Genomic DNA, 23,762 nt, shown 5'->3' on the forward strand with positions numbered 1-23,762 from the left:
AAGGAATCATTAATTAGTAATTATCTGTATATTATTCTTCGCAAGGTAAGGTGTCTAGCTAGGCAGGAGGCTTGTTTACATACAATACAAATACTATAGAATAGGAGGCCTAGCCTAGCTTCACCAGCAGACTTGTTCTTGGCTATATAATATAACAGATATTGCCTTTTATATCGGTTAAATATAAGATTTGACATCCCCTTGGGAATGATATTATGTTCTCGGGGAATATATATTTCCCTCAGCTGGCGCTTCGGGAAATATATATTCCCTCGAACATAATATCATTCCCTCGGGGATGTCAAATCTTATATTTAACCTCTAAGCAGTCAATATCTGTATAATAAACATTCAGTTTACTATTATATACATAGTATTACAATGAACATTGATTCTAAGCCTGGAAAGGCAATCCCATCATTATATCCATTATAAAATTGCATCATATCACCACTATATGTCGTAAATGATGACGTACGTGTACGTGCGTGTGTGTATTCGTCGTACGTCCGTGTACGTATTATTCCGTGCCTCTTCACTGTCTTGTTTAATTTAAAATTAAATAAACACCCGATATGAGGATATTTATTAGGCATGATAATTAGAATGTTCTATAACCAAAAGGGTTGAAAAGAATTTCTTCAGTAAAATGATCATTGTGCTGTTGAATAAAAGGCGACTCGCCATCTGAAACATTCTCTGAAACCAATCGGAGCTGCGCCTTCTGGTATCTGTTTCCTCACAGCTGCTACGTCTTTCTGCTGACCGTCGGGGATTCCCCTTTTTAAAAAACACGCACACGATACTGTACGATGGTTATTCCATGGTCAAAATGTAGCGTTTTGAATTTTACAAAAATACCTGCATGTAAAACAATCATATCGGTGATGAAATTTTTTTTTTTTTTTCTTCATTTTGAAAAGTCATAAAATTAAGACACATAACTTGTCAATAAATGCAAAATGATCAATAAGTAGCCTATAACACTCATTGTCTTACAACACTGTTATTGTTTTAACTACTGTAAATCTATACGAAGGCCTACTACACATTTATTATATTATCCTAAAAATGAGCTGGTATCCACGCGTAGGTTGAAGAAAGATTCGTAATAGTGGCTCTGGTAACTAATTTTAAAATCATATTAAATTAACATTTTCGAAACTATAAATCAGGGATAATCTTTTTAGAACTTTCAAACAAGGGACTATTTCTTTAATGATTTTTAAAAAGCACATCACTCCATTAAAACCTGTAAAATAAAAATTAAAACACAAATTATGTATATAATAGGATAAACATTATAATGTATATACGACATTTACTTTAGCGCGACCAAAGTAACAACGCAATCGATATCAAACGCAACCGACTACAGCGTACTACTAGCGGCGGCGCTTCATAATCATACCGAAATAAAACCGTGGGCGACTTTGCGATGGGGCGACTTTGCGTTGGGGCGACTTTGCGTTGGGGCGACTTTGCGTTGGGGCGACTTTGTAATGGGGCGACTTTGCGATGGGGCGACTGTGCCGGGGCGACTTTGTTTTGGGGCGACTTTGCGATGGGGCGACTTTGTATTGGGCGACTTTGTATGAGGCGACTTTGCGATGGGGCGACTTGACTGGATCCCTTTAAGCCTAGGCCTAGCCTAGGCCTACTACCTAGTATGAGGGGCGCCCACTCTGGCTAACTATCTCGACTCCTGCAGTGTAGGAATAGGAAAGTGTAGAGGCCTGAATCTAGGATGGTGATCAGATTGGTTGCAAGGGTGGGCCTCTCTTGGTTGTGTCTCCTATCTATAAGTTTATATTATGTACAAAAGCCTAGCCTAGGCCTAGTATTTATTTATATAGATCATTAAATATGTAATATAATTTTCTGAAATATGATCACTTTTAATGTATAATTTACTATTTCTTTGTTTACTAGCTAGGCTATGCCCTATTTTTAAAAGATGCAAAAACCATCCATTAATAATACTATATACTAGCCTAGGAGAAAAAACAATTTTCCCCAGAAAGGGCTTGCATTTTCTTATTTTTATTTCAGAACTTAGACTAAAAGAAATACAAGTAAAGAATGCAGATTGCGCTTATGATGAGAAAACATGACAATTTCATTTTACATTTTTTTTCTAAATTGCCCAGTAAAATGTCAATAAACGACATGAGTAACTACTGTACTATGGAAATCATTTGCAGGTGTAACCCCAGTACATTCTGCAACACCAAGAAGCTTGTTGCAGTGAGGCTCCAGCCTTCCAGCAGTGTAATAGAGAGGTAACAAGCCATGTGGCTATTTTGATACATCCACCAGTAGACTGCAAGCACCTGAATATTCTGGACCTCATGGCAGACACTCCAGGCTGGAGGAGGGTAATTAAAACTGGATTTAATTAATGGTTTACAAGCATATTTTTTAGTTGTGGATGCAATTGATGTTTCTTCCAACTCTGTAATAAACTAAAGCTCTGTCTACACTATCAACTTTGTTTCAAATGCAATGTGCCCATATTTGGACACATCACTACCATTATTTGGACACATCACACTTTTTTGTCAAACTAGTTTGATAGTGTAGAAAGAGATTAAAGCTTATTTTAAAGCCTTCCACCTTGCCTCATATTAACACTAACATTTAACATTAACACACATTAATGAATTTTGTTTTCTGTTTAAAATAAAAATAATTTTTATTTAGAAATAAATGGCTAAATGTCTGTTTATTTTATTACTTGGTTTTTTAACATGTTCGATGTCTTATCGTCTAAGTTCAGATTACTGTTAACAAACAAAGGCAGACAATTAAAAAGATAGGCTGAGGTTATTTACATGGAACAACTTTAATTGCAATTAATATAAAGGTATGAAAATTTAAAAAAAGCAAAAACTACCATTAAAAATTTATCCATTTTGTGATTTTACAAAATTTTGATAAAAAATGAGAGCTTCACAGACAAACTATTTTACTTTACTGTATTCTCAATTTGTTCTTGTGAGCGCTCATAAAATTAAACATTACGCTACTGAGCAGGTAAAGAAAGGGTTAGTCCTTTAATGCTTAAACATAACTTAATGTGTTATGGTACTGTAGATGTAGATGTGCATACATTCTGTTGCACAGTAAGGTATATGGTAGCATAGAAATTGTGGTCTGGGTTCCAGTCAAGAAGAAAGTTTCAGGGACAGTGGTATAGAATAATAGAATTGTTTGTATTGGCATATAATATTGTTATTATTTTTTCTATGCAATAATGTCATCTTATGCTTAAATTGTGATAAAGAATTAGAATTTGTATGATTCATTAAACATTCTAAAACACTAAATAATATGTATTTATAATAATTCAAGCTTTGAAATTAAATGGTTTGCTTTCAGAAATTCAATAGAAGCATGGAATTGGAATTAATATAATCGTGTGAAAATGAAAATTATTTCCTCCATGGTAGTAGACATGATAAGGAAGTTTCTTAGTTGTCATGATTTTTGAAATACATTTTGTGTTAATTTTGCTTTTTCTTTTGAGCTTTTGTCCCTGTTCAAGCATAAATGGTAGGTAAAAACTACATTAATTGTAATGATCATTACATTTTTCGCTTACACTTTTCTGGGAAGAAATTTGTTTCAAGTTCTTGTTAATGTTATTGATATTTTTCTTTGTGTTACTAGTAAGTTTATATAGTACATGTATAACCATTGAGATTGTGATTGACACTGTAAGAAGTTAATATATAAATTATATGTATACAAATTCATTTTAATACTGTTATACAATTATAATATAAATTATTGATTATATTTGTTAACCATCTACAATGCCCCCAAATTTACGAGTGATCATGAATATAACAAGGCATTTAATAATGATACAGGCAGTCTTAAAATTAAGCGACAGGTTTCGAGATGTGTATGATTGATAAAGTATTGTAGACAATTTCGCGATTGGTCAATTTTTTTTTACACAACCCAAGCAATGAGTCGCGACCCATAGGTTGCAGAATGGTGGTTTAGGACATAATAGTATACATAGGCCTGACTTATTTTTTCAGAGTGTTTTAGCAATCCCTGTATGAATGGGGCAACTTGTGTAGACGAGGACTATGGATATTACACCTGCCAATGTGCCACTTACTGGGAAGGTACAAATTGTGAAATACAAAAAAGTATGTTATATTTCAATATTATTTTACATTAACTTATTGTAGAGTGATGTTGTACACTGTTTATACACCTTTTTAATTTTTTTTTTAAATACAGCATATTTTGTTATTCATTTTAAAAAAAATTAAAGATGTATTGTCCATTTGACTAATCCCAAAAAAATAAAAATTTCGAAAAAAATTGGGTCATTTTGAAGTATCATAAGAGTTATTAACTTTCACCAAAAATTAGTCAAAAAAAAAAAAATCATTTAACTGAAATACAGAAGACGTAAGAAAATGCCCTTCCAGTAATTGTGTTTGCCCCTGTCTGTGTGAAATTAAATCTGCGATGTTTGCAGCACTTGCGTTGACGTTCCCACTTTGTATCAATACGTCGCTGTGTTTCAATTTCATTGCATTGCGTCACTAATGGGAACCATGTTTTAATAAACAATAACTACTGGAATTTTGTTATAATGGTCTCATGGTAAGGCCACTGTATAAAATTTTAAGAAGCTGGGTTTAAAAATTGTGTCTTTTACATCATTGTCACTGGGAGACTGGGAGATTTTTTCTTTCTTTTTAACAATATTAATAAATGTTTATCTTTTTTAATTTAGCAGGTGTAATTTGTGGTACAAACCACTATTCCCTGACAGGAAGCATTAGCAGCTCAAATTTTCCGAACAATTATAATGTGAGAGAAACATGCTTTTACCTTATACGGGCACATGGTGCCACAACAATTGAGTTACAGTTTATAAGCTTTGAGACAGAAAATTTAAAAGATATTTTATCGATTGGTATTGGACCGACGCAATCGGATGCATCAATGGTCACGCAGTTAATGGGGTCTCCTTCTGTGCTTACATATACCTATAATACAGATCAACTTTGGCTGCAATTCAGCTCGGATCCAACAATTGCTCTTTCTGGATGGAATTTTACATACAATGTAGGTACAGTATAGTTATTTTTCAAAAGCATTTTTATGTTGTGATTATACAAATAATGCACAAGTCAGAGTGCGTGTGTGTGAATACCCGCGAGTGCGCCGCATATCCACTAATGTACAACTTGACTTGTGCATTATTTTATAACATGGGTCTATTTTCACAACCTTTTTGGGTGAATACTAATGTAGACTAGGCCTAGCCTACAAAGAAGCTAGGCCTACCACGGCAAGCACTACTGCTCGGCAACAAAATCAGAGCCTAGCCTAGGCCTAGCAATAGTCGTGTAGCAGAATTGAGAATGGTTTGTGTTTTTTTTTTTTGACATGGTTCGTATTCTTAAATAATTGCAGAGAGCCAAACGTGATCGGTATTCTGCAATACGATTTACTCCAGGGGCGGTCGCAGAACTATTTTTAGGGGGTTGCCCAAGAGTCCTCAGAGGGCCGTAGATACTGAGTATTTGCACAAACATTTTTGTTAAATGACACCCCTAGATGGCTGGAAATGGTACGCTAGCACGTAACATTCACGATAAATAGAAATGACACTATATCGGGCTACACAGTAGCAAACAGATTGTATCACGCCTGTTTTTTCCGCCGGTAAAACACAAGCGAAAAACAATAGGATAACATTTTTTGGTAGGTACTTCCAGTAATTTAATAAATTCTAGCAATTAAAATCAATGAATACAAATTAATTATTATCAATTAATAATTAAAACAATTTAGAAAAAAATGTGAAGCTGCTGCTATAAATATATTGAGCAAAACGTTAAATTGTATTATTTTGAAATAAATGGTAAATAAGTCAGTAAAACCACAATTTCCATTTTCATTTATCCACTATAAACTGTACAACCACCATCGAAATTTGCAGAAAGAAGCAATTAAATACTGTTTTTTCAAAGTTCGGAACGTCCGTAATTTAATTAGGGAAATTCGCCCAAATATTACGGACGTAGGGAAATATGAAGATAAATATAGTCTTTTCCAACCCTGGACTTGTATAACGTTATTAGTTAATATATAATATGTTGAAAGGGGATCTAAATTTTAATTTAGTGGCAGAAAAAACATTTAGTATGAAATTAAGGGTGTTGCCCAGTCCGGGGCAACACCCCTGCGTCCGCCCCTGTACTCACAATTATGCTTTTTTGCTGCGCACTTTTTGCATGCACATGCACATGATAGTGAACAAATAAAGAGTTAACATGTGACTCATTTCAGCGCGTCTGATCAGTGGCGTATCCAGGATCATTTTGAATTTGCCGACAAAATTACTGTCATTTCCAATACATGGTGGTGATCAATATAATTATGTTCTAGGACTGCATAATAGTTCATGTTGTCTTACAGTGGAGTTCACTAGTTTGAATTGTAGACATGATTTTAACTACTACCTTTTTTCTTTAGGTTTTAGATTTAGGTTCTTTTCCTTTTTTACACAATCAAAATTGTACCCACATCAACAACAAAATCAACTGCTGCTGAGTACAACAATAATGGTTAACTTTTAAAAATAAAAACCTCAGTTTTGTGCACGGATTTCGTATACTGCACAAATGTAATACAGTAACAAAAATCTGTATGCTTTATGTGACATATTGAACTACAAACCCTCTGTCCCTCTTTAGTTTAATTTTATCCTGCATGGTCGCATCTCTGCAAAAGTTTGTATAGCGTGGCAAAAGCTGATAGATTCTGTGACTTTTCTCTCTATTGATAGAATAGTTAGTCCAGAAAGCAGGTCCTGTCAGATAGTAGATCGCCTGTAATCTTTGGTTTCATAGGTTCACACTAGTTGTCAGTTCTCAATTTATCATACCCATATTAGCAAAGGCCTTTTTCTCAAACAACAAAATAAGTTTTTTTTAAACTTTTGTTTTCTCAATAGATGATAATGAGTGTGTTTCAAACCCATGTTTAAATGGCGGTGTTTGCCGTGACAATATTAACGCATACCGATGTTCATGTCTAAGTGGATGGACCGGATTGCGATGTGATCAAGGTGGGTACATGAATAGTGAATAACAGAAATATTTTATTATTCTGTATACAACAGTCATGTGATTACCATATATAAGCATGTTGTTGCTACTATTTATTAATGTGCATAGTGTATGTATGCAGTACACCATGGGTTTCCAAAAAGGAAACTAAGTTGTGAATGAACATCTTGTTATGCTACTTGCTGTTTTATTTTTGGAAACACATGGTGTGAATGGTTAGAGTGGGTTCCTACATACAGTGGGCATATTTTGTTTGTAGGGAACAGTTTGACATAAGTAAATTGAATGGGAGTATACATAGCACAGGAGTATTTTAATAATAATATTTATATGCTGTACTGTTATATTAATTTGTTAGATGTCAATGAATGTACTAGTTTTCCATGCCATAATCATGGTACATGCCTAGATGGCATCAATCAATACATTTGTGCATGCACCACTGGTTGGACTGGTACATTGTGTAACGTTGACATCAACGAGTGTCATAGCGCACCCTGTCAGAATGGAGCAAACTGTTTAAATGGACAAAACAACTACCGCTGCATATGTGCTGTTGGCTACATTGGACTCAACTGTGAAACAGGTTAGTTTTATAAGTCAATAAACAGTTAAATAATTAGCAATCACATGTTTGTGTGTGAGCACAGGCTGACAGACTCGGTAGTCTTAGTGCCACATCATGAAAACTAAAAACTCTAATACTAATATAGAGAATAGTATACAAATAATGAATGTTTATGAGGGCAATGGGGCCAAATGAAATTATTTGCCCCATTTCATAAATATATAACATTCATTATTTGTTTCATAACACACCTACTTTGAGGTTTATGTCAACAACTAAACAACACATTCCTAGGCAACTAAAACTAAGAATAACAGTATAGTTGGCTTGAGATTTTTTTTTTGTTCAAAAAAGCTGAAGAAGACTATTGCACTCTCAATGACGTAATTAAGAGTTCAACAGTATAGGTTTATTAAATATTACGTTACACACACTCCTTCAATTAAATGAGAAGAATATATTCAGGTATGTTATAATATGTGCTCAGGCTAGTTGCTTTCTGAATGTTTTTGTGCATAAGTGATTAAAATATGTGTACTGTGTGAAACCTATTTAAATTTGCTTCAGATCGAGATGAATGTGAAAGTTACCCTTGTTATAATGGTGGTACATGTAGCGATGAGGTCAATGGTTACACATGTCAGTGTGCAGTTGGCTGGACAGGTGCCAATTGTGACCAAGGTATGCAAATTATATATAGTAGCCATTAAATCTTACCGGCTGCCCCCCCCCCCCCCTTTTGTAATATATTATATATATATATATATATACTAGTAATTATACCCGCCCCAGGGCGGGTTTCAAAATTAGTTTAAAGACTTCTCAGTACCCAGTATCTCCCTATACTTACCAACACCCACCCTCTTCAATAACACCCAACACTCATTTTTTAAAAACAAATTCTTCCCAGGACAAATTTAATTCAACTTCAGCTTCAAAGTGAGAGGGGTATACATAGCTATGATAGGGCTATGGTTTAAGTATGTTGTAAACTGTGTAAATGAATAGGTGTCATATTGGCTGATAATTGAAATATCTAATTTTTGGGCCCCCCAGCCTTCTTTCTCCTCTAACCATCCCAGCCACAATTAACAAACCTTAACTCTACCCCAGGACAGTTCAAAATTTACCTTACCTAGTACAATTCCAATCATATACTTCATTACGCCAGTATTTCTGCTCCCCCTCATCCTAGATGGCGGATGATGTTCAAATATAGTTTAGAACATTCCCGGTACAATTGCGGTCATTTTGATACCCCATATGTAAGGTTACGTGCAGAAACAGAAATTTGTATAACGAACAAACAAACAGACAAACAAACGTACAAACTCTCTCACTTATAATATAGATTATGCCTCCATTTACATACGATTTTATCGGGAAAAGTGGGTATAAATCAACATTAAAAATCGTTAAAATCTTCATTTTTTTTTTTCAACGTTACGATCGTTAAAACTGACTGACCAATCAAATAGTTCATAAATTATGTCATAGTATTTTGTGAAAAAATATGTACATGCTGACAATTCTTGAATTTTTACAACGCGACAATGTTTTTTGTACTCTTTTAAAGTCTGATATTTCAAAATAACAAGTGTAAGCAAAACTAAATTATACTAGAATTTAATTCGTCACTTTGACGAATTATAGGTGATCATTTTTATCATTTTAATGAAATTAACATTTTTTAAACATGCACGTACGTTAACATACGATCGTAAAAAGCTGATGTACGCCATCCTATGACAGGATGCATATACACTTATAGTGAGTGCTGAGTTGTACCTATTATGTACAGTATATACTGTATATCTATATACAGTGTAGCATAGGTGAAATTACTGGACCCACATCATGTTCAAATTTGTTGGTATGATGGAATTATCAAAATAAACTCGAAGATGACAATTTTGAAAGATAATGAATTGAGCAAATAAATATAAGGATTGGAAGAGAATTTGATACGTAGAAGCGCAATGCGCGCTCATTGAAATTTGTATAACTTCGACTAAAGAAATATAAAAACTACGTTTTAACTTCAACTGGCCATATGATAACATCACAACATCCGATAGGCTTAATTTTTATATGAATTCATATCTACATTTCAACAGCTTTCATAATAAGTTATAATCTTCAAGGTCACCTTTAATTCTGAAGAGCTATTAGATATTCAAATGTATGGTGTAGCTAAAATTACACGACCTAGGTTATTCAAATTTTTACGCGTGATGACGTCATCGAAATAAAAATGTTGACAACTCATGAGAAAGATAATTAAATGAGCAATCATATACAAAAAATTGAGCGAAAATCGGGCGCAAAATAACCGAGATGCGCTCAGTTGAATGTGATAATCTATGACAAAAGAGAAAAAAACCTAATTTTTAAATTCAAGTGGCCATGTGATGACGTAATACCATTTTGTACGTCTAATGTGTATATACATTTATATCTACAACTCAATGGCTTCCCGAATAAGTTAAAAAATTTAGGGGTCATCGTCCATTCTGAAGAGTTATTTTCATTTTAAAAAAGACATATTTTTCACCAATTTCAGAACTTTTGTGAAATTAATGTGCGCATTTTGTCATTTTTAACATGCTCGTATAGCGTTATTTTAAGTCGTAACGAACTCAAATTCGGTGAATGTACTAAGGATGGTGAGTAGAATGCGATTTCTACAAAAAAATCGTATTTTTACGCTTTTTAAGAATCGCGCGCTCAAAAACGCATTTTTGCGCAGTAATTTTTTGAAACACGCAAATGGCCTAATTCATGCTCTAAATTGATTAAAACTTAATTTTGAGCTTTTTAAATTTTGAACGCGCGATTTTACGCGCATGACCCTACGTGCGCGTGCGTTTTTACTTGCTAATATTTTTACCCTTGACCTGAAGTTTACGTGTAATAAATTTCATTAATATGTAATAATGAATTATGGAGATATGATTGATAATGTGATTTCACAAAATGGCGTATAAATGACGTCACGGATGAGTGATCACGCTGAAAAGCTTATTAGGACTAAGTTAAAGTATTTGAAAGACATTGTGAAATTTTGGTAATCATTGACATTAAACTTTTTTAGATATTTGTTACACAAAATAGTGCCCAGAAACAATAATAACAATAAAGATTTGATACAATAACAATAGGTGATCATTTTATTCTAAATGATCACCTAAATATAAAAACAATTTAATTTAATGTTTGTCTTTAGTGTAAAGCCTAGAGTAAGATATCATCGAAAACATGTCCTAGGCTAGGTTGAAGCATCAATTTTTCCGCGGACCCATCTGCGTATGACCGGCCTTGGCTTTGCAAAACTTCATGTCCAGCAACGCTCGAAAGAACTAAGAAACCATTAACGATCACGTAAAAATGTGAAAATATTCACGGTCCTGCTCGATCATCGTTATCGTTATTTATTTTCAACTTTAACGATTTGAAAATTAAAAAATTCCCATATCAGCCCCCTCTTTATCAAAATCCTAGATATGCCCCTGAAATATAATATGAATGTAAACGGTATGTTTACATTCATTTGCATAATTTTGTATTTATGCAATTAACATTTAAATTAAATTAACTTAAAAATGTTCCGCACATGAATTGATATTATTATTTTGTCCTAACTATTAATAATGTTTTTATACAATTTCTATTTTGATTATGATTAATAGATTTCAATGAATGTTCAAGTTTTCCGTGTCAAAATGGAGGTATTTGTACTAATATGCAGAACCGATATGAATGTCAATGCAATCCTGGCTATACTGGTATTAACTGTGAAGTTGGTAAGTCAAGTTATTGACTATACACAATGATAGAATGCAATAGGATTTTAACACAAAAATAACTAAGTAATTTATTTATTTATTTCAATCCATTCCAACAGCAAATCATCGCCACTAACAAGCTGGTTAAAATTTTAATTTAAAAAACTAATATAATTCTTTTTCAGTTAATATGTTGTTTTTATTTTTTGTGTTACAAATGTGCAATTCAGAAATTTAATCCCAAATACTACATGCTCAAAACACACGGACCACAGTCATTAGTAGCTGGTACAACATTTCTGGCTAGAAAAAATGATTAATTGACCATTAATTTCTTTGATTCAGCCTTGTTTGAATTGAGGAACATGTACTAAACAAAGTTTTTAACTGCACAAGTGTTAAAAATACTGTTTTAACTAATGACACAATTAAAGCAATACAATATTATTTTATTCTTTGTAGAAATGAATAAATGTGATAGTTCCCCATGTCAGAATGGAGGAGCCTGTTCAGATTTGATCGATGAATTTGTTTGTACCTGCGTATCTGGATGGAAAGGAGATATGTGTGATGAAGGTTGGTATCTTATATTCTATTACACATATTTAGGCTTAGTTTTATCATACTGTCACTGTATTTTGGGCGAGTCTGTATATCTACAGTATAATAATAAGCCTATAAAGACATCAAACAACTTAAACAACTAGCCAATGAAAGATCCGGTTGGAAGAAACTGGTAAAAGAGATATCCGGAGCAGACCAAGCGGAAATGTCGGCAGACTTTCCAGCGGAGAGGCAGTAATCATCATCATCATATAAGCCTATATGATACGGTAAAAGGTTAGACAAAGTTCAGGAACAATAGAAGAGAACAATTGTGAGAAATTGTTCGTATGTTTTTAACAAAATATTTTGTTTGTATAAATATATATATATCATCATCATCATCATCATCAATATCATTATTATCAAAATCATCATAATCATAACCTTCACTATGACTATTATCACTATCATAACCATCAACTACTATCATCACTATATTATATAACAATCATAACTGTTTAATTTATAACAATCATCATCTTTGAGGGAATTAAACAGCTTCAACCCTTGGATCTTGAAATATAAAGTATAAATAAGTCCTAGATACTTATATAAACTTCACCTGCACTGTTCCACAATGGTACTGTATATGTTGGTTTATTCCAGTAGATTTCCCAGCATAGATTTATAAGCATCAATATTTATTTGTGTAACTAATTGCAATAAATGTTTTTTTTTTATTTTATCTTTAATTTCAGATTATAATGAATGTGCAAGTAACCAATGTTTGAATGGAGCGACCTGTGTTGACCTCATCAACAGCTATATCTGCACATGTGCACAAGGATGGCAAGGAACACACTGTCAAATAAGTAAGAATAAATGAAAATTACTTTTAACACTCCAAATTCTTATTTTCTGTCAGTTTATGGATGTCAGGTGTTTGATTATGACAGTAGTCATTTGAATGGGTGTCTCATGGTTTGTACAGTATTGGTTATTATGAAATATGAAGCTTTGTTATAGATAATACCCAACTTGTTTTCAACTGTGATGAAGCAAATGTAATGTTTAAATCCTTGAGAATATCAGGCAATTCTGGAGATTTTTTAATTTTTGTGTTAGTTATAATTAGTAAACTTCCCAAGGCATATGTGATGTTTCCATCGATTTATTTTGTGTGTATGTTATAATTCCTACTATAAGGAGAGTGGATTACATTTTTTATTTAGAGAAAATAACATAACAACAAATTGAATGTTTTTCATTTTTTTCAGATGTAAATGAATGTATTAGCCAACCATGTTTGAATGGAGGAGTTTGCAATGATGGACGCAACACCTTTGAATGTTTTTGTCCATTAGGCTACACTGGCATTGTTTGCGGCCAAGGTAAAAAAGTTAAACTATTACTTTAAACATTAATTGAAATAATGACCATGATGTTGCTCTGGCGCATTATTCAACTTTATTAAAAAATAGGATAGGTACCGTCACTTCTATTGCTAATTTTACCTGTATTAGGCTTAAATTTGCCAAAATGTTTAGTTTGGTATTTTGAAGAAACACTTCAATATCCAGATAAGCAAAAGTAACAATAAAAAAAAATCTTTCTTTATTTACATTAACACAATCATAAACATACATAAATAATCATAATACAAAACAAAAGAATGGGAAGGGGGAATCTCTGAAGCACAGCTTATAATAAGTAGAAAACCCCTGTTACAAAACAATATATATAAATAGAAATATGAAAAAAAGGCACAAGGGCAACTATTAATAAGAAAATACAAATAGAAAGAAAGTTTTCACAGAGAGTAGAATGTTTTTGAATTTACTAGAAATTTTTGTGATTTTCCAGACCTACTCGCGATTGTTCTGAAATCATAATTATGTAAATCCCTAATACGTTGTTAAAATATGGTTCTCTAAAATATTTTGCATTTTGATGTTAATGAATTTGATAGCAACCCATGCTTATATGGTGGCATTTGTTCAATCGAAGTGAACCGATATACATGCTCATGTCTAGATGGATATTCAGGCACAAACTGTCAACTAAGTATGTATTTTGTTTACTTGAATAACTTGAGTCAATCGGAGATCATATTTGAGAGGCGACAATCCTAGATATTAAATTAGTGTACAAATATTGAATGTTTATGAGTTGAAAGATTGATTCTCAACATTCAACAAATACACAGAATTTTTATCATTTGTTTTGTAACACACCTACTCTTCTAAGATAAAATTTTATTCATGTTAAATCATTGTCCAACTAGGCCAGGAACCTAGACCGTTAAAAAAGACAATGTTCTAATTTTGGATGCAAAGTAGGACATTGGTGTGCACTAGAGATTGATTTTTAAATGCAGATCAGTCAACCTCACAAGACAGATAATGTTTAAAAAAATAGTGCTGTTCTTTGTTCATTATTGCACAATTATAAACAGCACATGATGCGTAATAACCCAATCAAATCAGGTGTATTGTAATATTTGATGTCTTTGAGTAAAGCCTGTTTTCCTGTTGATGTTAGTTAAAAAATTACCTTTTCCTGTAAATCGCTAACATTTCAATGTTGCGTAGAAGATCGCTGATTATTGTTAACGATAACGTCGAAAGAAAAACATGCTTTATCAGGCAATTCTGGAGATTTTTTAATGCTGTTATTTAACAATTATATGTAGCCCAGATTTTAAATCATCATTTCAACAGCTTTTTATTTGTTTCAGCTGTTAATGAATGCGACATCTCCCCATGCCAAAATGGAGGAACCTGTATCAATGGAGACAACTTGTATACGTGTGTATGTTTACTTGGATTCTCAGGAGCTAACTGTGATAATGGCAAGTTACACTTTATAGGAACAATCGTAAATTGGTAAAAAATGTAGTAGAAAAGATGAAAATTATAAAATGAGCTAATATTGACAAAATGAGATGTTGGAAAAGTTTCTAAATTTAACCTAATCTACAAATTATGTGATACATTTTACATTTAGAAGAATTTTTATTATTATTTTTATAGATATTAATGAATGTGCAAGTGACCCTTGTTTGAATGGTGGTACCTGTTTGGATGGTCAAAATCAATACACTTGTTTTTGTGTACTTGGCTGGAATGGCCCAGATTGTAAAATTGGTAAGTCCTATCATTATAAAATATATTCATGTATTTAATTATTTAATTTGCCATAAAATATAATACAGGATTATTCTGCTTTGCCAGAGTACATATAAGCACATTATTCAACTTTATAAAAAAAAAATAACACAAACTATTTACTAGAAATTTTCGCGATTTGCAACTTGCGTTGCGATTGTTCTGAAATCATATGTACAGTACATCCCTAATACGTTAAAATATGGTTCTCGGTCAAGTTGTCCTTTAAAAAATAACACAAACTATTTTGCATTTAGATGTTAATGAATGTGATAGCAACCCATGCCAAAATGGTTCAACATGCATAGACGGACAACAACATTTCACATGCATGTGCGAGTTAGGTTTCACAGGGGAGTTCTGTGAAAGTGATATAGACGAATGTCAAAGTGCCCCCTGCCAAAATGGAGCAGCCTGTTTCAATCATCTAAACCATTTCACATGCAGTTGCCAACCTGGTTGGGAAGGATATAACTGTGGGCTGGACATCAATGAGTGCAGTAGTAGCCCTTGTAGAAATGGTGGTCAGTGTAATGATTTAGCCAACAATTACACATGTGACTGTCTACCAGGATGGGAAGGATACAATTGTGATGGAGGTACTGTATGTTATGTTATTTGTATTACAACTGATAGTAGGCTTAATACCTAGTGACCAGTGCCAACATTTACTGGTGTACTGTCTAAAATATAGGATTACCAAGTTTTAGTAGATTTGTTGTGTTAGTTATAATTAGTAAACTTCCCAAGGCATATGTGATGTTTCCATCGATTTATTTTGTGTGTATGTTATAATTCCTACTATAAGGAGAGTGGATTACATTTTTTATTTAGAGAAAATAACATAACAACAAATTGAATGTTTTTCATTTTTTTCAGATGTAAATGAATGTATTAGCCAACCATGTTTGAATGGAGGAGTTTGCAATGATGGACACAACACCTTTGAATGTTTTTGTCCATTAGGCTACACTGGCATTGTTTGCGGCCAAGGTAAAAAACTATTACTTTAAACATTAATTGAAATAATGACCATGATGTTGCTCTGGCGCATTATTCAACTTTATTAAAAAATAGGATAGGTACCGTCACTTCTATTGCTAATTTTACCTGTATTAGGCTTAAATTTGCCAAAATGTTTAGTTTGGTATTTTGAAGAAACACTTCAATATCCAGATAAGCAAAAGTAACAATAAAAAAAAATCTTTCTTTATTTCCATTCACACAATCATAAACATACATAAATAATCATAATACAAAACAAAAGAATGGGAAGGGGGAATCTCTGAAGCACAGCTTATAATAAGTAGAAAACCCCTGTTACAAAACAATATATATAAATAGAAATATGAAAAAAAGGCACAAGGGCAACTATTAATAAGAAAATACAAATAGAAAGAAAGTTTTCACAGAGAGTAAAATGTTTTTGAATTTACTAGAAATTTTTGTGATTTTCCAGACCTACTCGCGATTGTTCTGAAATCATAATTATGTAAATCCCTAATACGTTGTTAAAATATGGTTCTCTAAAATATTTTGCATTTTGATGTTAATGAATTTGATAGCAACCCATGCTTATATGGTGGCATTTGTTCAAATGAAGTGAACCGATATACATGCTCATGTCTAGATGGATATTCAGGCACAAACTGTCAACTAAGTATGTATTTTGTTTACTTGAATAACTTGAGTCAATCGGAGATCATATTTGAGAGGCGACAATCCTAGATATTAAATTAGTGTACAAATATTGAATGTTTATGAGTTGAAAGATTGATTCTCAACATTCAACAAATACACAGAATTTTTATCATTTGTTTTGTAACACACCTACTCTTCTAAGATAAAATTTTATTCATGTTAAATCATTGTCCAACTAGGCCAGGAACCTAGACCGTTAAAAAAGACAATGTTCTAATTTTGGATGCAAAGTAGGACATTGGTGTGCACTAGAGATTGATTTTTAAATGCAGATCAGTCAACCTCACAAGACAGATAATGTTTAAAAAAATAGTGCTGTTCTTTGTTCATTATAAACAGCACATGATGCGTAATAACCCAATCAAATCAGGTGTATTGTAATATTTGATGTCTTTGAGTAAAGCCTGTTTTCCTGTTGATGTTAGTTAAAAAATTACCTTTTCCTGTAAATTGCTAACATTTCAATGTTGCGTGATACATTTTACATTTAGAAGTATTTTTATTATTATTTTTATAGATATTAATGAATGTGCAAGTGACCCTTGTTTGAATGGTGGTACCTGTTTGGATGGTCAAAATCAATACACTTGTTTTTGTGTACTTGGCTGGAATGGCCCAGATTGTAAAATTGGTAAGTCCTATCATTATAAAATATATTCATGTATTTAATTATTTAATTTGCCATAAAATATAATACAGGATTATTCTGCTTTGCCAGAGTACATATAAGCACATTATTCAACTTTATAAAAAAAAAATAACACAAACTATTTACTAGAAATTTTCGCGATTTGCAACTTGCGTTGCGATTGTTCTGAAATCATATGTACAGTACATCCCTAATACGTTAAAATATGGTTCTCGGTCAAGTTGTCCTTTAAAAAATAACACAAACTATTTTGCATTTAGATGTTAATGAATGTGATAGCAACCCATGCCAAAATGGTTCAACATGCATAGACGGACAACAACATTTCACATGCATGTGCGAGTTAGGTTTCACAGGGGAGTTCTGTGAAAGTGATATAGACGAATGTCAAAGTGCCCCCTGCCAAAATGGAGCAGCCTGTTTCAATCATCTAAACCATTTCACATGCAGTTGCCAACCTGGTTGGGAAGGATATAACTGTGGGCTGGACATCAATGAGTGCAGTAGTAGCCCTTGTAGAAATGGTGGTCAGTGTAATGATTTAGCCAACAATTACACATGTGACTGTCTACCAGGATGGGAAGGATACAATTGTGATGGAGGTACTGTATGTTATGTTATTTGTATTACAACTGATAGTAGGCTTAATACCTAGTGACCAGTGCCAACATTTACTGGTGTACTGTCTAAAATATAGGATTACCAAGTTTTAGTAGATTTGTTGTGTTAGTTATAATTAGTAAACTTCCCAAGGCATATGTGATGTTTCCATCGATTTATTTTGTGTGTATGTTATAATTCCTACTATAAGGAGAGTGGATTACATTTTTTATTTAGAGAAAATAACATAACAACAAATTGAATGTTTTTCATTTTTTTCAGATGTAAATGAATGTATTAGCCAACCATGTTTGAATGGAGGAGTTTGCAATGATGGACGCAACACCTTTGAATGTTTTTGTCCATTAGGCTACACTGGCATTGTTTGCGGCCAAGGTAAAAAACTATTACTTTAAACATTAATTGAAATAATGACCATGATGTTGCTCTGGCGCATTATTCAACTTTATTAAAAAATAGGATAGGTACCGTCACTTCTATTGCTAATTTTACCTGTATTAGGCTTAAATTTGCCAAAATGTTTAGTTTGGTATTTTGAAGAAACACTTCAATATCCAGATAAGCAAAAGTAACAATAAAAAAAAATCTTTCTTTATTTCCATTCACACAATCATAAACATACATAAATAATCATAATACAAAACAAAAGAATGGGAAGGGGGAATCTCTGAAGCACAGCTTATAATAAGTAGAAAACCCCTGTTACAAAACAATATATATAAATAGAAATATGAAAAAAAGGCACAAGGGCAACTATTAATAAGAAAATACAAATAGAAAGAAAGTTTTCACAGAGAGTAAAATGTTTTTGAATTTACTAGAAATTTTTGTGATTTTCCAGACCTACTCGCGATTGTTCTGAAATCATAATTATGTAAATCCCTAATACGTTGTTAAAATATGGTTCTCTAAAATATTTTGCATTTTGATGTTAATGAATTTGATAGCAACCCATGCTTATATGGTGGCATTTGTTCAAATGAAGTGAACCGATATACATGCTCATGTCTAGATGGATATTCAGGCACAAACTGTCAACTAAGTATGTATTTTGTTTACTTGAATAACTTGAGTCAATCGGAGATCATATTTGAGAGGCGACAATCCTAGATATTAAATTAGTGTACAAATATTGAATGTTTATGAGTTGAAAGATTGATTCTCAACATTCAACAAATACACAGAATTTTTATCATTTGTTTTGTAACACACCTACTCTTCTAAGATAAAATTTTATTCATGTTAAATCATTGTCCAACTAGGCCAGGAACCTAGACCGTTAAAAAAGACAATGTTCTAATTTTGGATGCAAAGTAGGACATTGGTGTGCACTAGAGATTGATTTTTAAATGCAGATCAGTCAACCTCACAAGACAGATAATGTTCAAAAAAATAGTGCTGTTCTTTGTTCATTATAAACAGCACATGATGCGTAATAACCCAATCAAATCAGGTGTATTGTAATATTTGATGTCTTTGAGTAAAGCCTGTTTTCCTGTTGATGTTAGTTAAAAAATTACCTTTTCCTGTAAATTGCTAACATTTCAATGTTGCGTGATACATTTTACATTTAGAAGTATTTTTATTATTATTTTTATAGATATTAATGAATGTGCAAGTGACCCTTGTTTGAATGGTGGTACCTGTTTGGATGGTCAAAATCAATACACTTGTTTTTGTGTACTTGGCTGGAATGGCCCAGATTGTAAAATTGGTAAGTCCTATCATTATAAAATATATTCATGTATTTAATTATTTAATTTGCCATAAAATATAATACAGGATTATTCTGCTTTGCCAGAGTACATATAAGCACATTATTCAACTTTATAAAAAAAAAATAACACAAACTATTTACTAGAAATTTTCGCGATTTGCAACTTGCGTTGCGATTGTTCTGAAATCATATGTACAGTACATCCCTAATACGTTAAAATATGGTTCTCGGTCAAGTTGTCCTTTAAAAAATAACACAAACTATTTTGCATTTAGATGTTAATGAATGTGATAGCAACCCATGCCAAAATGGTTCAACATGCATAGACGGACAACAACATTTCACATGCATGTGCGAGTTAGGTTTCACAGGGGAGTTCTGTGAAAGTGATATAGACGAATGTCAAAGTGCCCCCTGCCAAAATGGAGCAGCCTGTTTCAATCATCTAAACCATTTCACATGCAGTTGCCAACCTGGTTGGGAAGGATATAACTGTGGGCTGGACATCAATGAGTGCAGTAGTAGCCCTTGTAGAAATGGTGGTCAGTGTAATGATTTAGCCAACAATTACACATGTGACTGTCTACCAGGATGGGAAGGATACAATTGTGATGGAGGTACTGTATGTTATGTTATTTGTATTACAACTGATAGTAGGCTTAATACCTAGTGACCAGTGCCAACATTTACTGGTGTACTGTCTAAAATATAGGATTACCAAGTTTTAGTAGATTTGTTGTGTTAGTTATAATTAGTAAACTTCCCAAGGCATATGTGATGTTTCCATCGATTTATTTTGTGTGTATGTTATAATTCCTACTATAAGGAGAGTGGATTACATTTTTTATTTAGAGAAAATAACATAACAACAAATTGAATGTTTTTCATTTTTTTTCAGATGTAAATGAATGTATTAGCCAACCATGTTTGAATGGAGGAGTTTGCAATGATGGACGCAACACCTTTGAATGTTTTTGTCCATTAGGCTACACTGGCATTGTTTGCGGCCAAGGTAAAAAACTATTACTTTAAACATTAATTGAAATAATGACCATGATGTTGCTCTGGCGTGTGTATGTTTTCTAGTAACTTTAACATATAATTTGTTACAGATTATTTCTAGTGTTTTAATTTTGTTAATTAATCAAGTTAGCGAGATTGGATTTATGTTTAAATTGCTAGATATGTATATGTGTATATTATGTTTTTGTGATGTAGAAAGTGACAATTCTTTGATCAACTGGACGCTCATTATTGTTTCTATCATCCCATGCATCCTTCTTTGGATATTAGTTCATGTTAAAAAGTTAAAAAGGTTCGTGTTATAATGATATAGTTTTCTTTCACATACAATTTAATCCTTAACTTTATTCTTAATGAGGTTGTGGTATATAAATAGTTTTGTTTTTATGTCAACTTTCAAGAGTATCGACTAATAGGCCTAAAACTAATGATTAGTAACTTTGTTGTTTTTCTTTTGCTTATCTAGTTGATAAAAGTTTACAAACTGTTTTTTTTTTATATATAGATATTACTATTTATATAAGAAGCAGTCTTCAAATGATACAAATGCAGCCAACTCAATAAGCTTAGAAAACATAGCCGGATATGCAACAGTAAATAGTGAAAACAGCCATTTCTACATGACCATCAACGAAAATTCAGCAGCTGTTGCTAGCGTTGGTAAAGATGAACCCCAAATTACAACCGTCTCCGTGAACTGGCACCCTGAAGAACAATCTATATTTGCTGACTGTCTATACTACTCGACTACTGTAACAGAGCCTACACTAGTTTGAATATTCATAATTACAAAAAGATTAGGGAAACAGATCATTGGTTTGTTTATAGGTTTCCGTGCCCAAATCATATTATCGTAAACTTTATAAGAACTTTTACATGTGGTATAGGCCCCACATTTCTACACTTGTGTTAATTAGAATTATTTAGAATCCTACAGGGAATGATGTTTTGCCATTAGGCGTATTATTTAGTTATTTTGTCAAACTGTGAAAACAGAAATTATACCTAATTATCATAATCCAAACTTCATAATGAATTGAAAAGGTATGTAGTTATTTTACACAGACGTTGGTATATGGAATATATTACTTTGATTGGATATGGTTGAATACATGGATTTATGCCTATTTGTATATTTTTTTCATTTCATATTTACTTGTAATTAATGATCTTCGCTTTTTAAAATAAATAAATTACATATTATATTAAAACGGTCCTGATTTGAGTGAAATTGTCTTTAATTGTGAGGTCTTCATAAATCATAACAAGTATCTATGATTGGTTTAGATTTTATGATGACACGTGTCAAAGCATTCATGATGGTATGTATTTCACTGCTTTATATTCTTTCATACTTAAATGGGTTAGAAACTTGATCAGCATAATATGGAGAGAAAACATTATTTTTAAAAACACTTTTTAATATGGAAAGTTAATATTCAAGATCTAACAGTACCACTTTTTGTGTATAACTTATTTCCAAATAAACTGAACAATAACTTCTTTAATTTAAAGATTTGATTATAAGAGTTACATTTCTCATTGTATGCGTCCTGGGATGTTGTCTTGTTATCGGCTAGAGACTGGTTCCGCGCTTGAGAATGAATATTAAGAAGGTATGTCATTTCATTCAATTTTAGTTTAGCTGATTAATCTTTTAAAATAATAATACTGTAATAAGATATAGTAATGCATAGCATTAGTTGTTTAAAAAAAACCTAAGTGGTATGCAGGCTTGGTTTGTATGCTGTCGTATCATCAGAGTATAATTCATTCGTTCAATTTCCTTATCTTTTCTCTGGAATATAGGAAGCAGACAGATCTGCCAAATATACCAGTCACTGTGACAGAGGAATGTGAGTTTTTTGTATTCATTACGTCCTTTGATATACTCTTTCTTCAACTTTCTCTTTAAATGTTCAGCTTTAGTAGGCCTACTGTTTATTCGTGTGATTATGCGCATGAATACTCTATCCATCCTACTTTATATTACAATGTTAGAAAAAGTTCAGGAATGTCCAATTTGCACAAATTGGAGTGGAACCCCTGACTTTATTGTCAATTTTTATGAATGTTTATTTAATCAACTGATATCAACTATTGATATAATGTATATTTACCTGTGTAAAGGCTATTATTTTAGCGTTATTTAAAAAATCTAAACAAATAGTAGCATTTGCACAGTAGTGTTTATTTTGTATTATATAATTAGCATGTGATTGTTTTCAATTCAATTAACATTATTTTATTTCGACCAAAAAGAATAAGCATACATAAGCATAACAATTTACATGTTTTAACTGGACTGACCACCATCGTTAAAGATGTTTAAATGAATAATAAAAATAGGCCTTTTAGCCTGGGTGCAGTACAAATTTAGCGGGAAAAAAGTATAGGAAAATTTTTTTGGGGTTTTTCTGATAGAGTATACCATATAGAATGTCAGAAAAAAAATCCCCATCCCAGGGTCTTGGGGAAAATTTTTTACGGCACTTTTAAATTTTGGCCTATATAACACACACAAATTCCTATTAACACACACAAATACCTATATATAGGGGATAGGGAAAACCAATTCACGTTTTTTTTTTACTTGGAGTTGTGTTATGATGATTAAAATTAGCTGAGGCTTACTTTAAAAACTACTTCTCATAGTAGTTGATAAATCGAGTCGATAACAATGACATCATCATGCCAGAATCCAATATGGCGTCCAATTTGGCGGGAAAAACAGGGTATTGCTAACTTCCCGCAAACCCCCGCAAACCTCCAAAAAAACATAGCAAACCCCACCGAACCAACATAAAAGTGATTGAATCATGTAGTGTACAACCCACTGGGTATATCCATGTAAAAAAAATAATAAATTTCTA

The 23,762-nt window shown here is 32.5% G+C and overlaps 1 protein-coding gene across 5 annotated transcripts; it reads left to right on the forward strand.

Annotated features, from left to right (window-relative positions):
• Nucleotides 1-2,057: 2,057 nt before the first annotated feature.
• LOC144840862 (uncharacterized) lies at nucleotides 2,058-22,146 on the forward strand. Of its 5 annotated transcripts, none has more exons than XM_078696923.1 (22): nucleotides 2,058-2,378; nucleotides 4,053-4,166; nucleotides 4,766-5,100; nucleotides 6,998-7,111; nucleotides 7,471-7,698; nucleotides 8,248-8,361; nucleotides 11,370-11,483; nucleotides 11,928-12,041; nucleotides 12,770-12,883; nucleotides 13,289-13,402; nucleotides 14,749-14,862; nucleotides 15,044-15,157; nucleotides 15,436-15,777; nucleotides 16,058-16,171; nucleotides 17,397-17,510; nucleotides 17,789-18,130; nucleotides 18,411-18,524; nucleotides 19,750-19,863; nucleotides 20,142-20,483; nucleotides 20,765-20,878; nucleotides 21,085-21,181; nucleotides 21,395-22,146. In XM_078696923.1, exons 3-22 carry the CDS (start codon nucleotides 5,082-5,084, stop codon nucleotides 21,663-21,665), a joined length of 3,123 nt encoding a protein of 1,040 aa, XP_078553049.1. In that variant the 5' UTR covers nucleotides 2,058-2,378; nucleotides 4,053-4,166; nucleotides 4,766-5,081; the 3' UTR covers nucleotides 21,666-22,146. The 5 variants fall into 5 exon arrangements, with proteins under 5 accessions (XP_078553049.1, XP_078553047.1, XP_078553050.1 ...); XM_078696921.1 differs by lacking the exon at nucleotides 2,058-2,378 and adding an exon at nucleotides 3,459-3,555; XM_078696924.1 differs by lacking the exon at nucleotides 2,058-2,378 and adding an exon at nucleotides 3,459-3,555 and having other exon boundaries at nucleotides 4,769-5,100.
• The last annotated feature ends 1,616 nt before the right edge of the window (nucleotides 22,147-23,762 follow it).

This window comes from Antedon bifida, chromosome 4 (assembly GCF_963402885.1).
Source record: "Antedon bifida chromosome 4, ecAntBifi1.1, whole genome shotgun sequence".
NCBI lineage: Eukaryota > Metazoa > Echinodermata > Crinoidea > Comatulida > Antedonidae > Antedon > Antedon bifida.

Coding starts and splice junctions, on each gene's coding strand:
- LOC144840862 (XM_078696923.1), top strand. Junction 17,511..17,788: donor TGGCCCAGATTGTAAAATTG/GTAAGTCCTATC, acceptor TTTTGCATTTAG/ATGTTAATGAATGTGATAGC. Junction 18,131..18,410: donor AGGATACAATTGTGATGGAG/GTACTGTATGTT, acceptor CATTTTTTTCAG/ATGTAAATGAATGTATTAGC.